We start from the raw sequence: 26,007 nt of genomic DNA, 5'->3' as shown, positions 1-26,007 counted from the left end.
TATTGACTTCAAACATTTTCTAAGCCCACCACATTCCATGCTTCTGAAAACGGACAGCACCCAAGGAAAGAGGAAATATGCATAAAAAGAAAAGAAGCAAAGGAACCAGTCTGAATTGGATTATCCTTTTTCCAATTCTTATGGTCCTTTTTCCATGCCTTCTAGGAGGGTGCAATCCCCACACCAGACCAGCCAATGAAAAGCTGGTTTGAATTGGATATACCCAATATCCCCACTCCTATTGCTCTCTGTCCACATGTTTCCAGGACATGTTTTCCATCAAATTAAGCTTGCTTAATTATGTTGTTATTCTCCAAGTCCCCTCCTCTTTTCCCCCGTGTCTACACTTGTAAGTACTTAAAGCACCAACTTCCCATGCAACTAATAAGTAAACCTCTCAAACACCCCCACAAAAGGCTATCCAACTTCCTAGCACCTTGATATTGACTTTGTAATGGATTTCTAAGAGCATAAATTTCACTCCATATCATATCATTCCATTCCATTTCAACTAGCAGAAAAGGTACATATATTGTGTGAATAGCACTGTACATCTACATGTGAGATCTACTACTCTCATAGTTTACCAAGGAAAACAGAACTTGGGCAATGACTTCATTGCTTCAAGGGACTAGAGTAGGTGGGAAATGGGTCAATCTCGATATAGGAAAAAAAGGGTTACATTAGCGAGTGGCAAGACTGCCTACAAAGCAGTGTAGCAGAGCTCCATAGAGAGGTTAGAATCCAGCAGCTCCTCAATCATTTGCTCTATGTGATGCTCCTCTAGATAAGTGCACTGCATTTCCCTACCGTCGTTCTCTTCTTTGACAACCCAATTGGTCTCCAGCTGTTGTTCCATTGTTACCGCCGGGTTCTTCGTCAGGCCATTATCAACAGACTCGGACTTCCTGTTACCAGCGGTGCTGCAGCTTACCGACAGGGAAGACCTCCGTGGTGCATCCTTAGCAATGGGCTGGGCGTTCTGGAGTGATACTAAGTTGAAGCGATGTAGCTTTGCCGTAAGAGCCGGCGATAGGAACTTGGAGTTTGATGAGGAGGAGGCATTGGGATTGTAAGGGAAGTTGGTCCGTGCCCTTGGCCCGCACATTAGTCTTGCCGCTTCATCGTAGGCTCTGGCCGCATCCTCCGCTGTTTCGAATGTGCCAAGCCATATCCTTGTCTTCCTGAAAAAATTCAGAAGCATGGAGTTTAAGCATATAGTTCCTGTTTAGCTTGTTCGATTTGAGAGTTGAACCGGAGCTTAAAGATGGTAACTCCGGAACAGAAGTGGACTGTGGGACTTCAGAGTTGGTTTAAACTTACAACAAAGGATGGCGGATTTCGGAGACCCAGGAGCCCCAGTGCCTCTGGCGAACGCCGCGATATCTCTGCTGAGGCCTAGCCATGATGACAGACCTGCTCTGTTTCTTTTATGGGCAATGGGGTGGAGTGGGATGGGGAGGAGGAACAGGGGAGGTGTCGGAGCTCTGTTCTTGAGGGAAGAGGGGGAGTGGGGGAAAAGAGGAGATGGAGTGCTGCGAGGGTGGGGAGGGGAGATTTGTAGTTTGTTGATAGGTTGGTCCCTTTCAGCCTCCTGGAATCCAATTTAGATCGGGACCCACAAAGGTCTGGTCTTCCCTGCTTTCTTCATCACTTTTATAAATCGATTTCAGTTCCATATTTTGCGCTTTCACAAGGCATAGGGGGGGTCGGTCTTTGCTTGAAGTATGTTTAGGGGCTTGTCAGACGAAACAAGAGATAACCTGTGGAATAAATGGATTTCCACACCCCAATATTTCTTTTTTTTTCTCCTATTCTAATGACTAGAGCAACTAAGTCCAACAATCTTTCTCACAAAAAAAAAAAAAAAGGAGAAATAAAAGGAAGAATTAAGCACAATAATTATACCATGTTGGATTTTCAAAAAAAATGATTAACATCTCAGACTGCGTATCAACCCTTCAGGTCACGTTAGGTCAGCAATAGAGAAAAAATTAGGCAGAGGGCCTATCATAAGCATCAATCTTTGTTACCACCACTAGGCTTGTGGTCCAACTGACATCAACCATCCAGCTGAACATTGCTCTCTAGCTTCTCAACTGGCTAAACACCACTTGCACTGTGGGTTCAATGTCCCATGTACTTCACTATCTAACGTTGTCATCCATTAGCTGAATAGCCACCACCATGTAAACCAGAACCAGAAAATTGCAAGCCCAACGGCTCCATTCCTGCATGACTGGTTCGCAGTTTCCTTGCACAATTCATTGTGATTCAATCCCGAGACATCCTTCAAAATTAGGAAGATATTGCAATCTAACTGATAACTAATCTCAAAGTATCTTTATTTTAAGGCTTGTAAATTTGATTTTGACTGTATGATCTAATCAATGGGTTTCCTCTTGATGTTCATTAATTAAGTATATGATAAATACCGTGAAACTCTATGCAACCCATCTACAGGTCATGCAGGCTGGATAATAATGATCCACCATGTTGCTTTGCAACTCATGTCTGACATGATTATTATACTGTTCCAATTAAGCATAAAAGTTGCAGCAATTGAAGACAGTCTGAAGGCAAACCAACAGCAATATCTTGCCACGTTGAGGTGCCCTTCCAGGAAGAGCACATCACCAAAGGAATGAGAGAAAGGAAGGGAAAACAACCGAGCTAGCATCATGTGAAATAAGGACGGAGGATTCTTCATGGTGAGAACAAACACAGCCCACAACAGCCATGAGTGGCCTAAAAGGATTGTTTACAATGATGCTCGGGGTTGCGCACTCCAATGAAAACCAATAACAAACACATTAATCCGAAACAGCTGCAAGAATTCCAAATTATTTTAAGTTGCAGTCGGTTGTCTTGCAGAACAGAGAAGGGTCGAGTCATCTATCCCAACTCCCAAGCAAGCCAGAGGTATCTCTTTCCCAGGCTACGTTCAAAGAACCCAAAATCTTATCTAGTTTCTTCTGCTTACTTCCTCCCTCGGAAAATGGGAAGTGCTGCCGAGAATTCAGTATTAAATCCTATATTAGAGTAGGCTATTTTTCTTCTACCATTGTGCAATGCACCATGCCTGAATGCCCGAGTTGGCTCGTAGTGCAATCGTTACAACTTGTTATAATATTCCGGAATGTTGTGGTGCGAAGTCAGGGCATGCCCATGTCACGCTGCCTTAAGGGGGAAAACCTGAGCATATGCCGCATGGTGTGGGTGAGGACAGTGACCATGGTTTGATCGTTTGGAAGGTAATGACAGCATGAGCTGTTGGCCCACGTGAGAGGGGTGTAGCCTTCTTTTTAAAGAAATGGAATGCTTACGTAGTGAAGATATATATATATGTAAATGGGAAGGGATCATCTTTCTAGTTTGCACCGCTATTTTTGACCAATTTATTCTTCCATACATTGCCCAATTAATGAGCTCGAAGATTGATGGCAGTGGTCATCGTTTCCTCCCATGCATGTATTCGTATCTCCCAACCTGATGTTGTGCCTTCATGAGACACTGCCTCCTTGCCCTAGACCCCATTCCCAATACTGTTCCCTGGTCTAATTGATGCTGATGGGTCATCATTTTATGGTATGCCCATGCTTCAATCTGTGGTCGACGCCTAGCTGCCCATGGTGTGCCATAACAGGGCACAAGTGTATGATTGCTTGCATTTTTGAGCCAAATCGAAAAAGGACATAAATCAAAGATGGTCGAACATGCCACCTGTAAACCATAAAACTTGATCTCGATTTAGGCCCAAACTTCACTGGATCAAACAACAACACGATGACTATATCTAAATCCCAAGCCATAAATAAAGTCTAACAGACCAATTTGCAACCTGACAATCTATAACCTCGTTAGCAATTGTTGCTTTAGAATGGTCTCTCTTTCTTTTTTTCCCTTTTTCTGGGGCTCAATAATAAGTTATTTGGTGGGGGAGCACATGATGATGGGATGGCAGTTGTAGCCAGAGAAGAAGGCGTTTGTCCGCAAAGAGGAGGGAACGCGGCTGCTTGTCATGCGCCTACAAAAGCCTGTGCCCGCTTCCGGCGGTAACTGTGGGTGAAGCGAAGCGAACCGTGGGTAAAGGAATTCAAAAGGACGCCTTTGAGTGCTCTCATGTCACCTGGCACGAACGCGGAATCAGGAAAATGAGTGCCTGGAATTAGTTATATTTTGTTTCTTTTCTTTTGTTTGTTTTGGTCCAGCATGTGAGGCCTACGGCTTGTTAGATTGATAGGTGCAATTTCTTTTTCCCAAACATAGCTTAACACATGATTATGTGCATATGCGCACATAGACTTGCAGTTCATAAAGTTTACATGGCCTATAATTATGAGGTTTCTTTGGAATTAAGGTACGACTTGTGTACACTGGCTACAATGATTTCAATCCAAAATTCTAATTAAAAGGATGTCTCTGCTTTTGTATTATAGAAGACAACTATTCCTAATTTTAACATCGACTATGTTGCTCTCATCCTTCATTAACATCTTTTTAACTTACCATGATTGATTTTTGAGAATACTATTTGGCTGTGTTTGGATCTAGCAACTCAAACTTGGAGAGATGGGCACCAACCAAGTGATGGTGACTAATCATGATATTATATATTTTCAAAAGGATTTCATTTTTTTTAGCAAAAAAAAAAAAAAAAAAGACTTTTGGAGAAAGAATTTACTAGCTGCTCTCTTTTAAGGTTTTTGCCATTTTCCTTGTTCGTTGTGGATAAATGTCTGATCTTTATTTTATTAATATTTATCAAGTATGACAACGATCGCACTACAAGTACAAAAAGTATTTTAGATTTAGAATCGGTCAAGTGGATCAACTGATCAAATTTAAGCACATGCAGGGTGTGATTTAAGAATTTATATCTTAAGTTCATCGGATTGAATTCAAGAATTCGTTGGATTTGGTCTTCATTGTATTGTTTCAAAAATGGAGTTGTCATTGTTATGTGTCCCACCTATGCAGTATTATTGAGTCAACAATTTCAAGTTGTGATAAATATAATTATATATTAAAATCATCTCGCAACCTTTTTTTCCCCAAGCCTGAAAAATAGAGGGGGACGAAAAAATAGCATATTATGAATGTGAATGACGTTAAAGACTTGATGCTATATTTCTTGTTAGTATTTTGTGAACCAAGATGTATTTGTTGGGAAAAGAAATCAATGCCGGAACAGCATTGCTTTAGTTCCTCGTAATTCTAAATTAATCTATGATTACATTTTTTATATCTCTAATACTCTTTAGATGGTATAGTATTGATGGCTAGCAACTAGCCACAATCTTGATTCACGTTGGTAAAAATGTAAATAATTCATTATTTGTTAATTATTTTGAGAATTATTTGTTACAAGTGGTAATGAAATCTAAAAGATTCATATCCCCAATGACACTTTGCTTGATCTTTTTGCATCCCAATGCAACAGTTTCAATGTAGCAAGCTCAAACATTGGAAAAAAAGAGAGAGGGAGATTTAGAAGTCATCAAACTTGGTTCCAACACATTTTAGCTCCTAAACAATTCCAATCCATGGGGAACATTTTGCTCACAAGTTGTAATTTAACCAACCTATTTTATAGATTGAAGCATGTGAGATGAAGTGTTTGAAAAGAAAGAAAGTTAAAGCCAAACTAGTAACCTAGCCATGAAAGAGACATCCCTACCAATCGTTGGTTACAGTTAAACGGTCAGCAACGCGGTTTCATGACCAACTTATTGGATCCGCACTTCATGGGATCCTGTTTGAAGATTGGGGAATGAGATTACAGCTTATGATTAGGACGTGGTCTTATTAGCTGTCATCCACAAAAAAAAATTGGTGGGCCTTATCCCCCGTGGCGTGCGCTGATTGGCTACGCCGTGGACTTGGAATAAAATCGATGCCAGACTTCGAGCCAGCAAAATACCGGCACGTGCAGTGTTGGAATAGGGAAAAAAAAAAAAGATAAAATGGTGGATTTCCAAGGCATATTGAAAGAGAAATTATCAGATGGATCAATGAATCAGTCTAACCAGAAAGCATAACAAATAAAGAAGTCCTTTTCCCTCCTTTGTTTGTGTTTGCCCATGTTGGCATGTTAAGATGTCATTTTGAATCTCATAATTTTATCCATTTAAAAAAATTTTATTTAAAAAAAAAAAAATTATCTGATATATATCAAAATTTTTCTTGATTCACAACTAACGTGAGGCTAAAGATACCATCTTTTCGCATCAGAAATTGATAGGATCATATGATTCTAATAAAATTAAAGAAAAAAAAATACCTCTTTCTCTTTTTTCCTATTAATCTAACTCATTCCTAAACAAATTGTAAATAATCAACATGACTGCGATGCATCATATTAATCAAACATTATAGACGAGAAAAAAAATTCTTTTGAAGAAACGCGCATTCAGGTTGAGGTCATCAAGAAAATGAAGTTACTCAACCCCATGTTCTTCCGCGTTTGGCCAGCTGTTTTGAAAATGATGTACTTAAAGTCTAGTAATTGTTATTACTTGAAAATTTGCAGGGAAGGTGGGGTGGGAGACTAACTTGGAATGCAAACAAATATCAGCAGGGATTCTGACAAGATATGGACCTAAACATCGGATCTGAATCGAGTTTGAGGTCCAACTCCATCTCACCTAGACTTGGTACACGCCATCCGGGAATGTGCATTTTTATTATTTTTATTACATTCTTGTGCAGGCTAAGTCCGACCTACCCTATGAAATATGCCCAACCCAACCCAAATATTTCATAGCAACTTTTTTATTTTGGCAGCAAACCCAAGCTCGACAAAAGTCCAGTCCACAAGTAGGAACATGCTAGAATTAGGTCCATAGATTATAAGAATCCAGCCATGTCAAGCAGTTTTCAACTAAAACTTGATTGCTTCCCATAAAAGATTTTATCCGTGTAAGGTTGGTCAACAACTCAAGCCCATTTCTGGCCCGGAGAGAGATAGGCACCAGAACAATAATTTCACCATATTACTTGGAATTGGGAAAAAATAAGAAGATTTCTCCAATGTTGTCAACATGGTTAGGGCTGTTAGATATGCTTTGCTGATTTATTTGGCTGCTTTCCCAAAGTCAAGCTTAGGTCAGGAGGATATGGACATCGAACATAAATCCTCTACAGTGCGTAGGTCGGATGGTAAAGTGTTGTGTATCTTTAGATGTCTACAATTAAGAGATAGATGTCTATCAAATAAAGCAGTTCACGAGTGAATATACAGTGTGCATTATTTGATAGTCGTCTATCTTCTAATATCGGTCATATAAAGATATATAACATTTTGCTATACTGCATGCATATTGCAAAAGATTCTGGTTGCATGAACTTTAAATCTTTGTTAGGCCTCGAAAGCTTGAATTATATATGTAGTTCTCTAAAGGCTTGTCTTGATAGTCTTAAGTATATGATTTGATTTTTTGATTATAAAAATACTATCTAATTGCTCCTCTGCTTTTCACTTTCTATCCATGGATTTAGCGTTATGTAGCCAATCCTGTTTTCTTTCATCTCTCTATCTAATGAAAATTTGGCTAGAATTAATTAAGGATGACTTCTATTTTGAAATTTAGATTTAAGCCAATAGCTTGGATGTCTTGGCTTGAGTAGTTTTGCCTATAATTAGTCCCAATTTTTTGAATGCAGTCCCATTTTAATTACATAATTAATCCAACCATGCCATGTAAAATATGTACTTAAGTTTTCTTTGTTGTTCTCGAAGTTTTTATGCCTGCATGTATCGTTGATTTGAGAAATTTTGATGTGCATAAAGAATTACATGTCCAAGAATGACTTTGGAAATTTTAATTCTAAAAATTATGATCTTATTTTTTCATGAATTTAAGATTATGAAATATCAAATTTGAGATTTTAAGTGTTTGGTTGTTAAACAGAGAAAATTAAAAAATACAAAATTTTAATATACTAAGGAATAGGAAACATGAATCCAAAAAAAAATATCCACTCAAAGTAAAAAAATTTCAATTTCATAATTTTTGGAATATCTTAAGATTTCATCTCACAACTAAACACCTAATTCAAAATCATGATCAGTTATTCCAAAATCCATGCAATATCATGGTTTTCCAGTATATCCAAACCCACCCTAAGATTTTTCTGTGCACAAAGATTTGTCAAGAAGGAAATTTAAACCTGCCAAAATGTAGGCCAATTTTGGGTTCAAAGCCTAAAAATTCAGTAGGCTTTAGAAAGCCCATCAGGCTGCCCCGCATAGCCTAAATTTTTCAGAGAAAATTTATGCATATATATCAACAATGGGGGCCCATATTAGTGAATTTTGTTTTGTTTATTCAACGCTGCTGATCTAGTAGAGTTATCCAATATCCTTATGAAACCATGCTGAAAAGTCTATACGACAGTAGAGATGGAAATATCTACTTTCCCATGGTCTATCGTGTGTGTGTGTACTCCTTTTCCTCCGGCTCCATAAAATCCAAAGAATATGTTTGTTGTGATCTAAGTATGTCAGACCCAAAATCCAATAATCCAACTTAATATGAGATGTATTATAAGCCAAAAACCTGCTTGGAACTATCCATTAAATCTTTCACCAACCTTGAGGTCAAACCAAGAAAGCTTTTTAGCTACAAGTATTGCTAACTTTGCCAAGTAAGAAATGAAATTTTCATTTACTGCCTTGAAGGCTATAAAAGCCGTGCAATGTTTCACACAGGTTGATGAGACCCGAGAGTATCAATAAGATCATCCAGTCACTTGATTGGGAATATATACATCCATCACTCCATGCATCATACAACGATGCCCCATGTTGCATGCATCACTTTCTTATCATGACTTATCATTCAGAACCACCAAGTAGAATTCATAACACTTTCCATGAGATCTAAATAACGTCTCGTAAGGGGTTATTGGGCTGGTTAGGCCTCTAGGTCATGGGCTACGTTGCCGTTCCGCCTTTCAAATCGGGCCAGTTTCGACTTGGGCCGGATGGGTTTTGTGACCTTGGCATTTATAGGGTGATGCATTCATGAAACCGGTAAACAACTTATGCAAGCTTTTAACAATTTAAGGGAAAAAGGTAAAAGAGGTGTTATTAACTATCCTATTTCTGTCTCCATAGCATACTTTCGGCTTCATTGAAACGTAGATTCGCTTATTATAATCATGCTATGTTTACATGACTTCCATGTTACCTCTATTTGGCTTAATCAAAATATGACCTTTTGCGTGGTTGATAGAAAAATTATATCTACAAAGAAAACATAGGAAAATATATTACGAGAGGTGCTTAGTTCGCGATCGGAATCAGAATCAGAATGAAAATTAGAATGGTTTAGAATCAGAATCAAAATGGCCAAACCTCATAAAGTGCTTGGTTCGTGACTGAAATCGGAATCGGAATTAAAATGAAAATTTGAATCCATAGAAGAGAGTAAGAATTGAATTCTATATAAATTGGATCATTCCCATTCTATTTCAAAATCGGAATGAGACTCTTCCTAATCAAATGGTTGGAATAGGAGTCATCCATTCCTATTTCGATTTCTGATCCCCACTCTCTCCAATCAAGCACCTCCTACTAGGATTAATTGGTTGCGTTGGCAGTGGGCTTCAGTTGTGGCCTTTGGACCAGGCTTGGGCTTATTTGAGCTTGTAATGGGGCTGTTCTAAGTTTGAACACGGATATAAGGTGCGGACTAAGTTTGACTTGTTGATGACCTCATCTTAGTAAGACATCTATCCTATGGATACATAACGAAAGTTTGACCTGGAATGGATTTGAGGGATGGTTTTAGAGAAAGTCTGGACCTTTCAATCATCTAATATGAGAAGGTATACCCTCCACCATGCATAGACAACCCGCGATGAGGTATGCAGGTAGCACTCCGAGAGGTACACATGACGTATCGGGTCCATAGAATTTGAGATGCATGGTTGACGTAGTGCACTGCTGACATAGTGCAAAATATAATCTCTCCGTCCAATATAGTGCTATTTGTACATCTTGCCACATAATGCGGTATCAATTAAGATCCATATCATTGCATATACTTGCACCTTGTGTAGAATATTATGCTCTCATGATATTATCATCAAAATGTCTGAAACATGATTGATTATCGAGTTGATTAGTCTCAATTACATTAACTTTTACATCCCTAGAAACTAGGTGAAAAGGTGCTTGCTTGCTTTAGATAGAGGGAGTACAATTCTCACGCTAGGTTCAATGGAAACATGTGCACGAGTCTCCATCTATCTACATCTCATAATTAGTGATTCTTGCATTACTTCACTTGCGACAATTAATAAATTCTATACTTACAGCAAGATTTATTATTGTAATTCTTCTTATGGAGATAAGGTTTATTATACTTACATCAAATAATCACATTAAGCTGTTCTCTTATGGATCTTGATGCATGATCATGGAATGGGCCATAATAGGAGTCAAATACAACTTAGTTTTATTGTCCAAGATCCAAACCCTAATTAAGGTCCTTGATCATGGATAATTGGCCTGAAAAAAACAGTAGAACTTTTCGGCTTGGCATATCAGGGGCCGGCCCATTATCAAGCCCCAATGGAATGACTGTTAACGAATAGAATCTGCAGTGGACTCGCATAAGAGGCCGGTCGTTATGTGTAGAAGGGCAGGAAACCTCTCTCCTCAGGGCTTCTCGAGCTAGGGTTAGGGTTTTTCCGCCGCGGTCGCCGAGCTGCAAACCAGGCGTGAAGAAAATGGTAATTGTTGCGGCCAATCCCCTCGTCGCCTGGTCGCCGGGAACGAGCACCTGCAAAAGAAGTCCGCACTGATCGGAGGTGACTCCGGCGGAGATTTTCCGACGGTCAAGTCAGAGAGGAGACTAGGCAACAGTAGACAAGAATCAAGGAACTCAACGAGAGAGGGTGAGAGCGAGAGCTAGAGAGGAGAAGGGATTAAGGGTTTCAGAAAGACCTCTCATTACTGTTGCCTTCCCCGATATATATAGTGGAGCGCGGTATGGCACCGTCATTAATGGCACAGACAATGGAAGAATTGTCAAATCGCCGAGGACTGTCAGAGCCACCATGAGGTTGTCAAATCACCGTGGGGCTGTCAAATCACTAGGGTTGACCCATGCCTTAAGTGGGATAATACCTCAAGGCGGCTGTACCGCATGCCAGTGTCAGGACTAGCAGCCTCCAGCAGTCGTATGGCGTTTGGAGGAGCCGACCGACTATAGGTCGGCGGCTGGTTGAGGGGCATCGGACGGAAGCCCGGGTACCCTCCGACAGTCCGTCGGGCGCGTTGTGGGAGTCGGGCATCGGACTCCATAGTTCGGCCGATCAAGAGCGAAGAAGGTCTGCCCGACCGACGTATATTCGGTCGGTCGGCAGAGTCGGGCGCCGATCATGTAGGCCCGACGGTGAGTCGGTGTGAGTGAGGTCGGTCGGTATACCCCAATAGTTGCCCCCCTCCACTCCTGAGTCGGATGGTGCGCTAGCTAATGTCTTTGTATGGACGGCAGCGTCGGGCGAAAGGAGTGGATTCCCATCGCATTAAGTCCCGAATCTGACGACCGCACCGTTGGCTGATCCGATGTCAGGTGCCTCATGAGTGCCAGGCGATTCACTGGTGTCAGACGTCCCATCGGTGTCAGATGTCCCGCCACGTTAGAAATGAAAACCGTCGTTCCCATCGCCCCTTCGGGGATGCGAAACGTCACGGCCTTTTCACCATGTGGTAGGTGGCCATTGGGCCGGGTCTGTTCGAGCAGATGGAGGTGACGTGGCTCGATCTGAGGACGGGTGCGTCGAATCGTCGGGCTAAAAGATGGCCTGGATGTCGCCACGTGGCACGATCTGGGAGTTCCTCGTTGGTCGTGCTTCCATCTCGGCCGTCAGAGGGTACTATATATACAAGTTCGCCTGCCTCCAGGTTTCTACTTTCCCTATTTGCTGTCGAAACTCTGCGCGTGCGGTCCCTAGCTCCAGGTAACCGTCTCCATTTCTCCCCTCTTTGGGGGTCCCTTTTCTTTTCCTAGGGGCCTGCCTTCTTCCCATTTTCTTTCCTCCGTCCTGGTCCATGGCTAGAACATCTCCAAGAGGAGGTCGGTCGGGGGATCCGACTGACGATCCTCGGTCGACCCCGGAGGTGGAGGTCTCTTCACTTTCGGGGCCGAACGTCGATCGGCTCCGGGAGCAATATTGCATCCCGGAGCAATTTTGGCTGTTCGCCCCTGGTGCCAACGGTCGGGTCAACAGTCCGCCCGAGGGCCAGGTCGCCTTCTACGTCGAGGACCTCCGGGCCGATCTTCGCTTCCCGATCCCGGAGTTCGTCCGGAACGTTCTGGACTATTACGGACTATGTCCGGCATAACTTGCGCCGAACTCGGTTCGGCTAATAGTCAGTTTTGCCCTGCTATGTCGGCTTTTGCCGACTATCCCTCAGATTTCGCTCTTCCGAGCATTTTTTATCCTCCGACCCCACCCTAAAGCCCGAGGATGATGGTACTTTAATCCTCGGAAGGGGCTTTCTTTCATCACCGGTCTTCCGTCGTCCATTCATAGATGAAAGAACCAATTCTTTTTTGTCTCTTTGTCTATTCCTTGGGGGTTCCCTGCCCGTTGGAGAGACCCCCGAACCCAACCGAACGAGAACAGTCGGGTGGAAGCCGGGGATCGGGAAGACTTCCACCGCCTGAAAGATATTTTGGTGCCAAAGCAGAGGGAGCTCGTCACTGAGCAGGCCCTGTACGACGCCGGTCTCAGCCCGGTCCCTCGCTTAGGTTCGCCTTCTGTTTTTCCCCTCCTTTCTTCCTTTCTTTCTTTTTGGGTGCTGATCATCTATCGTCATCTGTAGATATGCCACCGAGGGCGAGACTGACGGCGGCCGACGTCCGGCAGTACGCTGTGCGAAAGAGGCCGGCACAAGGGGTCGGACCATCGCGGCCTCCCAAGAGGCCTCAAGTGGCTCCACCGAGCGAGCCGGCTGGGGGAGAGGCGGAGCCTGTCATCGCACTGTCAGCACCGACAGTGCCTGTCGAAGTCCCGTCCGAGGGACCATCGGCCGAGGGGGCAGCCTCGCCCGAAGGAAGGGCGACCGAGGGATCGTTCGAGGATGTGCCAGCTGCTCAGCCGGCAGAGGAGGTTCGGGAGGAGACGCGCGAGCCCGAGCCACCCGCGTCTGCTGCTGCCGCGCCTTCGGGAGGGACCCGGTCGGGCTCAAGCGTGCCCTCCTTCTCCGACATCAGGGCCTGGGTGTCTGCACGGGAGAAGGCCCCGATGGCGTCCGACGATGAAGGAAGGTCGGCCGGTGGCGGGGCATCGACCGACTCTCCACTGCCCGACGGAGCGTCAGCCCTGGACAACCACGACTTGGCCAGGAGGCTATGCCAAGCGCTCATTCTTCCGACCGACATTGGGGCCATGAAGAATCAGCGTGTCTCTGACATGCTGTCTTCGTTCTACCCGACTATGATCCGGGTAAGTCTTCCTTCTTTCCGTTTTCACTACCGTTTGTTGTAAGCTCGGTCTTCTGACGGTCGGCTTCATTTTGTGCAGCTGATTTATAACATATCCGAGCTGGAGGCCGGGTATCGAAGATTCGGCGACATGCGCGCGGCCTGGAAGGACAAGGCCGTGGCTGCCGAAGTCGATAAGGTTATACTGGTCGACCAGCTGCAGCAGTCGATCGATCGGGAGGCCCGACTTGAGGGGGAGATCTCTCATCTTACTGAGGAGGTCTCCCGACTCACAGGCGCCTTGGTGACTTCGGAGACCGAGCTGCAGTCGGCCCAGGACGACGCCAAGAAGAAGTCCCGAACCGTCCGTCGGCTGCGTCACGAGAGGGACAGCTTCGCCAAGGAGCTCAAGGCCGAATGCGAGCAGCTCCGAGTAAGCCTCGGGAACCTCACTAAGGCCGAAGAAAGTCTGTCCATCGCTCAGGCCAACGCAGACATCGCGAGGGCAGAAGCGGAGTTGGCGAAGGAAGCCATGGGTCGGGCTGTAGAAGACTTCTACGACTCCGAAGAGTACCGGGAGGAACTTCTGGAGAGCGGCTTCCTCTCGTATCGAGTGGGGTACGAGGACGCTCGGGAAGCCGTCCGAAGCTTGTACCCAGAGTTCGACCTCGGCAGCATCGTTCCGTCAGAGTCGAAGGCCCCAGCAGCAGAGGAGATGGCCGACCCATCACCGGGAGGCCGCACCACCACAGCGGAAGCCGAAGCAGATGCGTACCGGGCTACCGAAGGTCAAGCGACTCCGACTCCCGAAGCCCGAGTAGATTCGCCGGCCGTCCCCAATCTTCGTCCGGTGGAAGAGGCCGATTCTGAGGACTAGTCGGTCTTTCATTTTTTTTTACTTCTATTTATCATACTTGTATTCGGGCTTCGGCTTAGTTTTGTAAACTCAATCCGAACTTTAATGAAATCGAAGTCAAAGTCTTTTCAACTTGGACTCTTCTCCTTTGTATGTCTCTCTTCTTTCATGTGTCATGGGACACTTTTGAACACACAAGTCGCTAGCCCGGTAGATTAGTTAGGACGTTCGGCAACGCGCGCCGCGATGAAGGCGGGGCGAATTCCGACTTTGGATCAGCCTCCCGATTGTCGTGCGATGCGACGGTCGAGAGCTTAGGTTGGATGCCTGTGGCCCAGACGTGAGTCGGGCGCATTTATCGAGCCGAGGGTCGACCGATCTTCAGGCATAACTTGATGGTCGGATCATTCCATATGGTCCGATAGTCAAACGTCACTCGAGGCGCTTAGTCGAATGGCGTCCGATGCATTTAGTCGGGGAAACGATGACAAGTCGGATTCCCATCGCCCAGACCTAGGCCGGGTACTTACGTCGCACCGTGTGATAATCAGTGGTAAGCCGAATATCCTTCGTCCGATCGTGACCTGGTCGGCAAGTTGCGAACGCGGCATTGGTTGCGTCGGCATTTTGCTTTTCTTGGCCAAGGCAAAGTCGGTGAATCAGCCGATCGTTTTGCCTGGGAGTTTGACTGTAGAAAGAGTGTAACTCCCGTCGTCGTGGATATATCGGCCTTTTTAAGCGTCCGATGCGTTATCGGCGATCGGGCCGTTGGTTCCCAGTGGAACGTTAGGTTCGAGCCGGGACGTCGGGGCTCGCACTTCTTGGTGAGCGCCAACCCACAGTCAAAGAGTCGAGATTCCAGACTCTGAAGTTTTGAAACTGAATCTATATTCCGAGTGAGTGGATACAAAGTTTATTGGTAATACAACTTTAGGTTGTCGGCATTCCAGGTCCGGAGAATGGGGTTCCCTTCCAGAGTCTCCAGTCGGTAAGCTTTCGGGCCGTAGGTGTCTGCTACCTTGTAGGGTCCTTCCCAGTTCAGAGTTAACTTCTCTTGGTCTAGAGGCTTCGAGACTTCTGCTTTTCTTAGGACTAGGTCCCCAGGCCTGAAAAGCTTTGGTTTGACCTTGACGTTGTAATATCGGGCTACTTTCTGTCGGTAAGAGGCCATGCAGAGCTGAGCCTCGCTCCGAAGCTCGGGGAGGAGGTCCAGGTCGGCCCTCCGACACTCAAAGTTGTCTGGCTCTTGATACTGCTCGACTCTAGTCGATGGTAGCCCGATCTCGAGAGGTATCATCGCTTCCATCCCGTAGGCTAAACTGAAAGGTGATTCCTCGATCGGGACGCGGGGTGTCGTCCGATTTGCCCACAGGACGGAGTTCAACTCCTCGACCCAGAGGCCTTTGGCTTCATTTAGTCAGGTCTTGAGTCCATGCAGTATGGTCCGGTTGGTCACCTCGACTTCGTCGTTGGACTGTGGGTGCCCGACCGACGTCAGTCGGTGCGTGACATGGAATCTCGCACAGAAATTTCTAAAGTTCTGGTTGTCGAATTGCCGTCCGTTGTCGGTGATAATAGTGTGCGGCAATTCGAACCTGAAAATGATGGACTTCTGAACGAAGTCCTCCATCTTTCGTTCAGTGATTTGCGCCAGAGGCTCGGCTTCCACCCACTTAGTGAAGTAGTCGATGGCGACGACTATGAACTTTCTTTGGCCAGATACCGAAGGGAAGGGACCGAGTATGTCGACCCCCCACTGGGTGAAGGGCCACGGGGCGACGATAGGGGTGATTTGGCTGGCTGGTCGGTGTTGTATGCTGGCGTACCTCTGTCATGGCTCACACTTTCGAACCAACTCAGCTGCATCCTTCCTCATGGTGGGCCAGTAGTAACCCTGCCGCAGGACTTTGTAGGCCAAGAATTTGCCCCCCAAGTGATTTTCGCAGATCCCTTCGTGTACTTCTCTGAGCGCGTAATCCGCGTCGGTCGGCCCCAAGCATCTGAGCAAGGAAAGGGAGAACGACCTTTTGTAGAGTCGGCCATCCATTATCGCGTATTGAGAGGCCGACCATCGGAGCCGTCTGGCCTCCGCGGGATCTTCAGGGCTTATCCCGTCGATCAGGTACCGCACAATCGGATCCATCCAGCTTGGTTCGGCCATCAGCTGTAGCACCTCCTCGGCCTTGTCAATGCTTGGCGGCTCGAGATTCTCCACGAACGTCCGGCCCAAAGCATCGTAAGCCGAAGTCGCCAGCCTGGAGAGTGCGTCTGCCCGAGCGTTCTCCGACCTAGGGATGTGGGAGATCTCGAAATATCCGAGGCGCGAAACAAGATCTTTTACCTTCTGGAGATATTTCGTCATAGCCGGGTCTCACGCCTCGAATTCGCCCTTGACCTGTCCCACGATCAGCTGAGAATCGGAGAAGACTCGGAGGCTGCTGATCCCCAACTCCTTCGCCATCCTCAAGCCGGCGAGGAGCGCTTCAGACTCGGCTTGATTGTTGGAGGCTTTAAAATCAAATCGGAGGGCGTACTCAGTGACCATTCCTTCCGAGTTGGAGAGCAGGAGTCCGGCCCCGCTCTCCTGAGCATTCGAAGCTCCGTCGATGTGCAGTACCCAGGTGGACCCCGGGTCAGGCTCGGTGGTCGCAGGTCCTCCAGGGTTCTCGCCTTCCGACCCTTGGTCGGTTGTCGGACATTCTGCGATAAAGTCGGCCAAAACCTGGGCCTTCAAGGCGGGTTGCGGTCGGTACTGTATGTCGAACTCGCTGAGCTTCATCACCCATTTCGTCAGTCATCCCGATGTGTTGGGTCGGCGCAATACCGCCCTCAAGGGCTGGTTGGTGAGGACCATAATGGCATGTGCTTGGAAGTATGGACAGAGTCGTTGTGCGGACACAGTCAGGGCAAATATCATCTTTTCTATCTCCGAGTACCGAGCTTCAGCACCATGGAACACTTTGCTGGTGTAATATATAGGTTGGTGAATTCGGCTCTCGTTCTCCCGGACGAGCACCGAGCTAACCACCTCGGGGGAAGTGGCCAAATAGAGATACAGCGTCTCCCCGGATTCTGGCTTCACAAGCAGCGGCAGGGAAGTCAGGTACCTTTTCAGGTCCTCGAAGGCCCGTTGGCACTCATCCGACCAAGAGAAGCCCTTCACCTGCCTCAGGATTTTGAAGAACGGGAGGCATCTTTCAGCCGATCGAGAGATGAATCGACTGAGGGCAATGATTTTTTCGTTCAGCTGCTGGACCTCCTTCTTGGTGTCCGAGTGCCGCATGTCGATGATTGCCTCTATTTTCTCAGGATTGGCCTCGATTCCACGTTGAGAAATGAGGAACCCGAGGAACTTCCCTGAAGTCACTCCGAATGTGCACTTAGTCGGATTCAGCTTCATCCGGTGTCGTCGTAGAGTGCGAAAAGTTTTCTCAAAATCACGAACGTGATCTATAGTCTGCGCACTCTTTACCAGTATGTCGTCCACATACACTTCCATGTTGCGCCCGATCTGGTCTTTGAAGACCTTATTGACGAGTCGCTGGTAGGTAGCTCTGACGTTCTTTAGTCCGAAGGGCATTACCCTGTAGCAGTAGAGGTCCTTTGCGGTCACGAAGGTGGTGTGCTCCTCATCTTCGGGCGCCATTCGGATCTGATTGTATTCGGCAAAAGCGTCCATGAAACTGAGCAGCCGGTGGCCGGACGTCGCGTCTACCAGCTGGTTGATCTTTGGGAGTGGGAAGTTGTCCTTCGGGCAGGCGCAGTTTAGGTCGGTATAGTCGATGCAAATCCTCCAACTCCCGTTGGCCTTTTTAACCATGACGACGTTGGCGAGCCAATCGAGGTATGTAGTTTCCCTGATGAAGCCTGCCTCGAGCAGCTTGTCCACCTCTTCGTCAATGGCCTTCTGTCTTTCAGGAGCAAAAGATCGTTTCTTCTGCCTCACCGATCTCACCGCTGGGTCGATGTTGAGTCGGTGTGTCATTGTCTCCGGGGGGATGTCCGACATATCCGCTGCCGACCAGACGAATATGTCGGCATTGGCCTTCAGTAGCTCTGCCAACTGTCATCGCTCGGGGTCGGGTAATTGAGACCCGACCCATACCCTTCGGTCGGGATCCTCCACTATCGAGATGGGAACGAGCTGTTCGGCCGGTTCACCCTGTTCTTCCTCCTCCCGTTGGTCCAACTTGTCGACCGTTAGGGAGCCCTTCAACTCCTCGCTTTGAGCGGAGATCTGGAAGCATCGACGAGCGAGCTGTTGATCCCCGCGCATCCCCCGACTCTATTTTTGGTCGAGAACCGAACCAGGAGATGATACGTCAAAACTATCGCCCTGAGGGCGTTTAGTCCGGGCCTTCCGAGTATGGCATTGTAGGCCGACGGCACTTGGACGACCGCAAAGGTCAAGTGGATTGTGCTCTGTCGTGGTTCGGTTCTAGCCGTCACGAGCAAAGTGACTTTGCCTTCCACCGTGATAGCATCTCCAGCAAAGCCTATCAGGGGCGTAGAGACTCTCTTAAGTCGGTCGGTCGACAGTCGCATCCGGGAGAAGGTCGAGTAAAACAAAACGTTCATTGAACTTTCATTATCTATAAAGATTTTTTTTACATCATAATTTGCTATTGTTGCCGAGACAACAACAGCGTCGTCATGGGGAGTTTGAATGCCCCGATCATCTTCATCTGTAAAAGTAATTACATCATCCGGGCGTGGCTTCTTCATCGGCTTCCCTCCAGGCAGGCATCCCCGAGCCCAGTCGTTTGGAAATCATATTGATGATCCCGACTGTTGGTTGGTTATTCGTCGCTTCTTCAGTCGGATGGGGTCGTTGGTCGGTGACAGTCCGGGTCAGCAGATTCCTCCGAAACTTGCCGAGATATCTCCGGCGTATGAGGACTTCAATCTCATCCTCAAGTTGGATACATTGCTCGGTAATGTGGCCGTGGCCCCGATGGAATCGATAGTACTTTCGTCGGTCGAGGCCCTTTGCCTTCAGAGGCAGAGGCCGTCGCAGGTATTCTTCCCCTTCGATCTCCATCAAAATCTGCCACGAGGAGCAGAGAGAGGAGTATAGGAGTCGTACCTGGGATGTGTCGGCCTTGGACTCCGCCGTCGAGGCGACCTCTGGTTCTGTCGAGGAGGCGAGATCCGACCGTCGGTCGGGGGCCTGCTAGGCTCGACTGGGTCTGGACCCTTCCTTCGCTTCTCCTTCGAGCTCTTGGACTCGGTCAGGCGCCGGTCGGAAGCTCCTTCGTCTGCGCGCATGTACTTGTACGCGCGCTCCAGCAGTTCGACGTACGTCCGGGGGAGGGTCTTGTCCAAGGAATATGTGAATCGGGATGCCCTCAGCCCCCGCTTCATGGCCGAAATAGCCATGTCTTCGTTGAGGTCCCGAACCTCAAGCGTGGTCTCGTTGAATCGCATCACGAAGTGTCGGAGCGTCTCGTTTTCTCCCTGTTTGAGAAAAAAAAGACTGTCCGAGGTTCGTGGTGGTTTCCAGCTGGTGTTGAAGTGGGCCACAAAAGAGTGCTCAAGCTGCCCAAAGGAGGGGATACTTCCTGATCGAAGACCGGAGTACCAGGCCTTGGCAGCTTTGCGGAGCGTGGCGGGGAAGCCGATGCAAAGAAGAGCATCGGTCGTCCCTTAGATCATCATGAGAGCCTTATAGCTCTTCAGGTGGTCAACCGGATCGGTGGAGTCGTCGTAAGGCTCCACGTGTGGCATCTTGAACCGACTAGGGATCGGTTCGTCGCGGATGAGTCGGGAGAGAGGTTGGGCAGTCTGGAAGTCTACATCGTTTGAGGACTTCTGTCCGTCCACCTGCAGCTGGGCAAGCCGACGGTCGATTTCTTCGAACCTGCGTTCGTAGTCGTCGATCCGTCGGTGCTGAGAGACCCCAGGGGTGGAGTCTCCCGATGAGTCCGAGAGGGAGGCGGACGGTGTTCGCGGTCGCTTCTTCTTCCTCGCTCGTTCCAGCCGGGAGGGAGAAGATCGTCAAGGCCGATGGGTGTCACGCTGCGGCCGCCCCTCCTCCTCTCGGTGGGAGCGCTGTGGCAGGTGCTCCGGAGGAGGTGACGGAGACCGACGCGGGCATCGGTGGCTGCTCCTAGAGGGCATCGAACGTGCCGCCGGTTGCTCGGCCGGCGAGGGCGACAATCGGATTGGTTGTTGCTGAAGGCTCTTGACTGCGTCTGTCAGCACGGTCATCTGCCGCACGATCGCCGCGATCTGCGCCTCCGTGGTCACCGCGGGATGCGGAGAGCTAGGTTCCGCCATGGAGGGTGGAGGAGAGGCCTCTTCCCGGTGGGAAGAGCGCCTCGCCGATCCGATGACCCTCGACCGTTGAGCTCTTGTTCTCGTCATCTTAAGAGATGTTTCGAGTTCCGTGGGGGTTACAATCCCTGGTGCTGTCGCTACGCCCCTACCTGACGCGCCAATCTGTTGCGGCCAATCCCCTCGTCGCCTGGTCATCGAAAACGAGCACCTACAAAAGAAGTCCGCACTGACCGGAAGCGACTCCGACGGGGACCCTCCGACGGTCAAGTCAGAGAGGAAACTAGGCAACAGTAGACAAGAATCAAGGAACTCAACGAGAGAGGGTGAGAGCGAGAGCTAGAGAGGAGGAGGGATTAAGGGTTTCGGAAAGACCTCTCATTACTGTTGCCTTCCCCGATATATATAGTGGAGCGCGATATGGCGCCGTCATTAATGGCGCAGACAATGGAAGAATTGTCAAATCGCTGAGAACTGTCAGAGCCACCGTGAGGTTGTCAAATCGCCGTGGGACTGTCAAATCACTAGGGTTGACCCATGCCTTAAGTGGGATAATGCCCCAAGGCGACTGTGCCGCATGCCGGTGTCAGGACTGGTAGCCTCCAGCAGTCGTAGGCGTTTGGAGGAGCCGACCGACTATAGGTCGGCGGCTGGTTGAGGGGCGTCGGACGGAAGCCCGGGAACCCTCCGACAGTCCGTCGGGCGCGTTGTGGGAGTCGGACATCGGGCTCCATAGTTCGGCCGATCGAGAGCGAAGAAGGTCTGTCCGACCGACGTATATTCGGTCGGTCGGCGACGGCTGCCGTCGGTTGGCAGAGTCGGGCACCAGTCATGTAGGCCCGACGGTGAGTCGGCGTAAGTGGGGTCGGTCGGTATACCCCAACAGTAATCTCTCCCTTTTCTTCGTATTTCGGGTTGTCAGGAGCTCCAATTAGGGTTTTGAAGGGTTCGATCTGAGATATTTTCTCTCTTTCCTCTTCTTCTTTCTCGGAGCCATCGCACAAGACCTTTAGGATCAAGAAAAAGTTGGCAAAGAAGATGAGGCAGAACCGTCCCATCCCCCACTGGATCCGCAGGAGGACCAACAACACCATCAGGTATTCTTTCGATTTTTGGCTCTTTTTTTCTTGGATTTTCATCCTGTTCTCCGCGCTCTGTTATCTAAGATGGTGGTCTTTTTATCAATAATGGTTAGGTACAACGCCAAGCGCAGGCACTGGCGCCGCACGAAGCTAGGGTTTTGAGGGTGCCCTAGGTGGACTCCTTTCCCTTCTATAGCAGAGATTGACTTTTTTTTTTTTTTTTTTTGCCCGTACTGTTATCTCCAGGTGTAGTTGATATTTGTGGAATTCTCTTTACGGATTTTCTATGTCGGGGCATTGGATTCTGGCTCTAATGAGCTCGGTCTAAAATGTTGCGGTACTGAATTGTACTCTGTTTCCATTCAATGCAATGCTTTCATGTTGGATAACGGCTATTGATTTCTACCCGTGTTTTGTTCGTTATGTTAATCCAATGAATCAAAATATGAGTATATATTTGATAATCTATCTGTTTTATATTGTTCGCTTGTACACTAGCATGTGTATTGGTGTCACATGTTTGATTGGGCAGTCTATGTCGGTTTGGGTATTGCGCATGGTGGTTTTTGTTGCATGTTGTTGTTTGTCCTTTTTTTTGGGAGATGTGTTACTATCTGTTTGCCTACCAAAATTATTGAATTAGAGTGACCTATCATCAATGGAAAGAAGGTGAATACTCAGGATGCATTTGGCACTAAATTTCATAATCATTTTATTAAGAAAGGGATATAAGAAACCTTAGACAAATTAACTCTTAGAATGATGAAGATACAATTGAGAAATAGTTGATTCTGGAGACTGTCTGGTATTTTCTAGTATAGATTTGATTTGGGAGGCTAAAGAAATATACGATGAAGATAAATTTTAGTACTAGTTGACTGCATAGAGTGGTGTGATTCCTAGTATAGGCTGTCTTAGGAGGAAGAAAAGTATGTGACAGAGAAGCAAACAGGTTACAATGTTGTGAATGAGTAAGATATTGGTAGAAGCAACGTAATTAATATATTAATTGTTCAGATGGTTAGAAAACTTCAATGTATTGAGGATGCGAAAAGGGGCAACTTGAAAACAATGCATAATAAGGTAGTGGCAAGGAGCAGAGCATATCAAGAAAAATTGTGCAAGCATCACTCGAACCACAGCTTTTTTGACGGTGATACTCGCAGGATACGTGATGTCACGCTTCCAATTCGAGATTATGAATCAAAGATTATGGCAACTGTTGCATACTCATAAAAAAATTTTTCCATAAGCATGCAAGGCATCTTATCATGCTATCCTAAAACAACAGTGGAATAATTAATCAATAATTTAAATTTAAAATATAACGATCTAAATTTCTTCTTTAATATCTCAATAAATTCAACAACGATTCATAGGCTTTACATCAAATTCAATAAACATTTCAACCTAAAATAAAAGTATGGAGATTCTGCTTCTGATCACTCTTCCATTCATATCTTGTATCATCTTAATTCCTCAACATCTGTAAAAACAGTAAAATCGGAGGTAATGAGCTAGACAGCCCAGTAAGCAATGATCACTTCTCAACAGATTTCATCGGACATTTAAGTAAATAATAATTTATAGAAAATAAGTATATAGAGTTCATTAATTCGAAATCAATTTTCAATTATGCAATATAATTCATGTCTAATTTATTTTTTTTTCAAAAATTTAAATTTTTTTCGAGATTTCAATTTCTTTCGTTCTTCAATTCTTTTCGTCAACCATGAGCTATGACCATATTTTTTCTGTGGCAGAGTCATAACACCACGTATCTTCTTGCGATGAGCTGCAAATTATCTGGCAGCAAAGTCCTTCGGAACCACTGATCTCTCTGACGGTTTGTCGCTGGTCTCTCTGGCGACGTAAACCCCTCAGGACAAATCAATTGCCAACGTATATGCCCTCATTGGCAGAGTCCTTTACATAGTCAGGTTGTCAATTCATAATGTTTCTTATATCATAATTCTTCATAAATCATATTTCATATTCTAATTTCGATAATAAAACATATAATCATGTAGTATCGAAATCAATCAATATAATGCATCATGGAATCAATATGTTCAATCATGTTTCATCATAACATTTCAAATAAGATATTTTTATAACAAAATACCATTCATCCAATTCATGCATCGTTTCACAAATCATGTCAGAAAAATATATTATAATTTATCGATAAATCTAAAAAAAATGAAACATTACTTACCTCGAACGCATTCCAATAAATCCACATAATTCTATAAATTTTCTTCCAAAAATTCTGTTTGTAGATCATATCGCGATATCCCATGATCAAACATCCAAAATCCTATACAGAATCAATTTCAATAATTAGAAAGAATACGAATACCATATTTCAACGATTTAGATTGGGTCCGATCATCTAATCAAAATCTAATTATGACCTAAACGATCCAAAATTTGACTCTCAGATCAAATCAGATTCGAAGTGATAGGACCGAGGTTTCTTCATCGATTTCATAAAATCAAGTAGAGAGAGATAATTAGAGGAGAGAGAATTTATGAGGTACAATTTGAATTGATCAGGTGACACAATCCAACATTACAATTGGTCCAATATCTCGATTGGTGAAATGAACATTACCAAATCAAGTCATAGCTAGATCGGGATCATGGATGATCAAATCTAAAGATTCATGGTCTGATCAAGGTGGGTGCCAATACACTACCCAATAATTATGGATCAAGATTCTTCATCAGATCAAAAATATTAAAAGAAACTCTCATTGATAAATCAATCAAGAGAAAAAAATCAATAGAAAGAGAAATGACTTTAGAGAGAGAAAATTCTAGAGAGAAAAAATTCATCTTAGACTCCTCGAACGATATGATTCAACAAATCCGATCGATCAGATCAAATCATGCTGAAATTATCATGTGGATAATTTAATAAAATTATAGAAATTAAAATCTAAAAATACTTAATCTGATCAAAGTGGATGTCGGTATACCGTTCGGTGATCACAGATCAAAAATTCATCACTATGATCATTTAAATTCATCATCATTCTTCTCAAGATTCTAGAAAATCTTAAGAGAGAGAAATAATTTAGAGAGAGAAAGTTTAATTCTAGAGAGAGAAAATACTAGTTCAGACTGAAGGGAGAGAGGAAAGAGAGAGAAACTCTCTTTCTCATATTTTACTATTTATATCATTATTTATTAATTAATTTAATTTTTTTTTTCTCTTTTTTTTCTTTTTCTTCACGGAAGAGAGAGGAGAGAAAATTCTATTTATTATTATTATATTATTTTTCTTCTTCTTTTTCTTTTCTCTTTTTTTTTCTTTTTCTTTTTCCTTCTTCTTTTTCTTTTCTTTTTTTCTTTTTTTTTCCTTCTTCTTTTTTTTTCTTTTCTTTTTCTTTTTCTTTTCTTTTCCTTCTTCTTCTTCTTCTTTTTCTTCTTCCCGAACTTAACTTGGGCCGAAACAGGAGACCGACAAGTCCATTCCTTTTGACTGACCATTCGGGCCACGGCCGACACGACGAAGGCCAACGACAAAGGGGGCAACCCTCATGGGTTCGGAGAGGCCAAACCGGTGGTCGGCGGTGACCACCGACGTCGAAAATTAAAGAAAAACGGGCAAAAATAGAGGTTCTTCTGCAACAAAATCCGACGACTCCGATCGCCGGCGAGCATGCACACCAGCATAGTAAGGAAAGGGGAGAAGAGAGGAAGGAGGAAAAGGCTCACCTTCGACGCCGGCGAGGCTTTCCGACGAGAAAATTGGACGGGCACAGGTCGGTCTTCCACGATGGTTTTCCGACGATTGCCGCCGACTGGGTCTCGGATCTCCGGTGAGAGGGAGAGAGGAGGGTTCTCCTCCTTAAATAGAGCCAGAGGGGGGGGCTCTTTCCAACTCCGATTAGGAGCCGGCGAGAGGAGGAAGAAGACTCCCGAAGGGAGTCTTCTCCCCTGTTTTTCTTCTTTTTTTTTCATTTGGGTTTTATGGGCTGGGTTTGTTATGTGGGCTGGGTCGGGCCATGACATTCTTCTCCTTTAAAAAAAATTTCATCTTCGAAATTTTTCTTACTTGAGTCTTCATATTTTCTGACTTGAATCTCATCCTCAAATATTTCAAAATTCTAATTCTTAATACAAATTCATTCTTAAATCATTTCATAAGGAAAAAGTCAATACATCAATATCGATCTGAAACGGAACCATTCATTTTTTTTATCTATCAAGACCAACATCTTAAAGATTTTTAATATTTCAAGATTTCGAAATTATGATCTCATTTCTTATAAAAATCATGTTCAATATCTCACGACTCAAATTAAAATTAAATCCATCTCTTGTAGGTAGAAGAAAA

General features: G+C 45.5%; 2 protein-coding genes across 2 annotated transcripts; one reads left to right on the top strand and one right to left on the bottom strand.

The window, feature by feature from the left end:
- Nucleotides 1-473: 473 nt before the first annotated feature.
- On the bottom strand, nucleotides 474-1,560 carry LOC105060231 (ethylene-responsive transcription factor ERF003). The gene is made up of 2 exons (XM_010943843.4): nucleotides 1,324-1,560; nucleotides 474-1,184 (listed from the first exon to the last, which is right to left on the bottom strand). Exons 1-2 carry the CDS (start codon nucleotides 1,404-1,406, stop codon nucleotides 704-706), a joined length of 564 nt encoding a protein of 187 aa, XP_010942145.1. The 5' UTR covers nucleotides 1,407-1,560; the 3' UTR covers nucleotides 474-703.
- Nucleotides 1,561-19,123: 17,563 nt separating this feature from the next.
- LOC109506786 (large ribosomal subunit protein eL39-like) lies at nucleotides 19,124-22,048 on the top strand. The gene is made up of 3 exons (XM_019855753.2): nucleotides 19,124-19,235; nucleotides 21,536-21,674; nucleotides 21,773-22,048. The coding sequence occupies exons 1-3, from the start codon at nucleotides 19,124-19,126 to the stop codon at nucleotides 21,819-21,821; spliced, it is 300 nt and encodes a 99-aa protein (XP_019711312.1). The 3' UTR covers nucleotides 21,822-22,048.
- The last annotated feature ends 3,959 nt before the right edge of the window (nucleotides 22,049-26,007 follow it).

Source organism: Elaeis guineensis, chromosome 1 (genome assembly GCF_000442705.2).
Source record: "Elaeis guineensis isolate ETL-2024a chromosome 1, EG11, whole genome shotgun sequence".
Lineage (NCBI taxonomy): Eukaryota > Viridiplantae > Streptophyta > Magnoliopsida > Arecales > Arecaceae > Elaeis > Elaeis guineensis.
This window is presented reverse-complemented; position numbering and strand designations above follow the sequence as displayed.

Bases quoted from the DNA above. Each gene is read 5' to 3' on its own strand.
- LOC105060231 (XM_010943843.4), bottom strand. From the start codon at position 1,406: ATGGCTAGGCCTCAGCAGAGATATCGCGGCGTTCGCCAGAGGCACTGG. The intron at 1,185-1,323 runs GTAAGTTTAAAC...GAATTTTTTCAG, and splicing joins GAAATCCGCCATCCTTTGTT to GAAGACAAGGATATGGCTTG.
- LOC109506786 (XM_019855753.2), top strand. From the start codon at position 19,124: ATGGGGTCGTTGGTCGGTGACAGTCCGGGTCAGCAGATTCCTCCGAAA. The intron at 19,236-21,535 runs GTAATGTGGCCG...GTTCGATCTGAG, and splicing joins CAAGTTGGATACATTGCTCG to ATATTTTCTCTCTTTCCTCT. The intron at 21,675-21,772 runs GTATTCTTTCGA...AATAATGGTTAG, and splicing joins AGGACCAACAACACCATCAG to GTACAACGCCAAGCGCAGGC.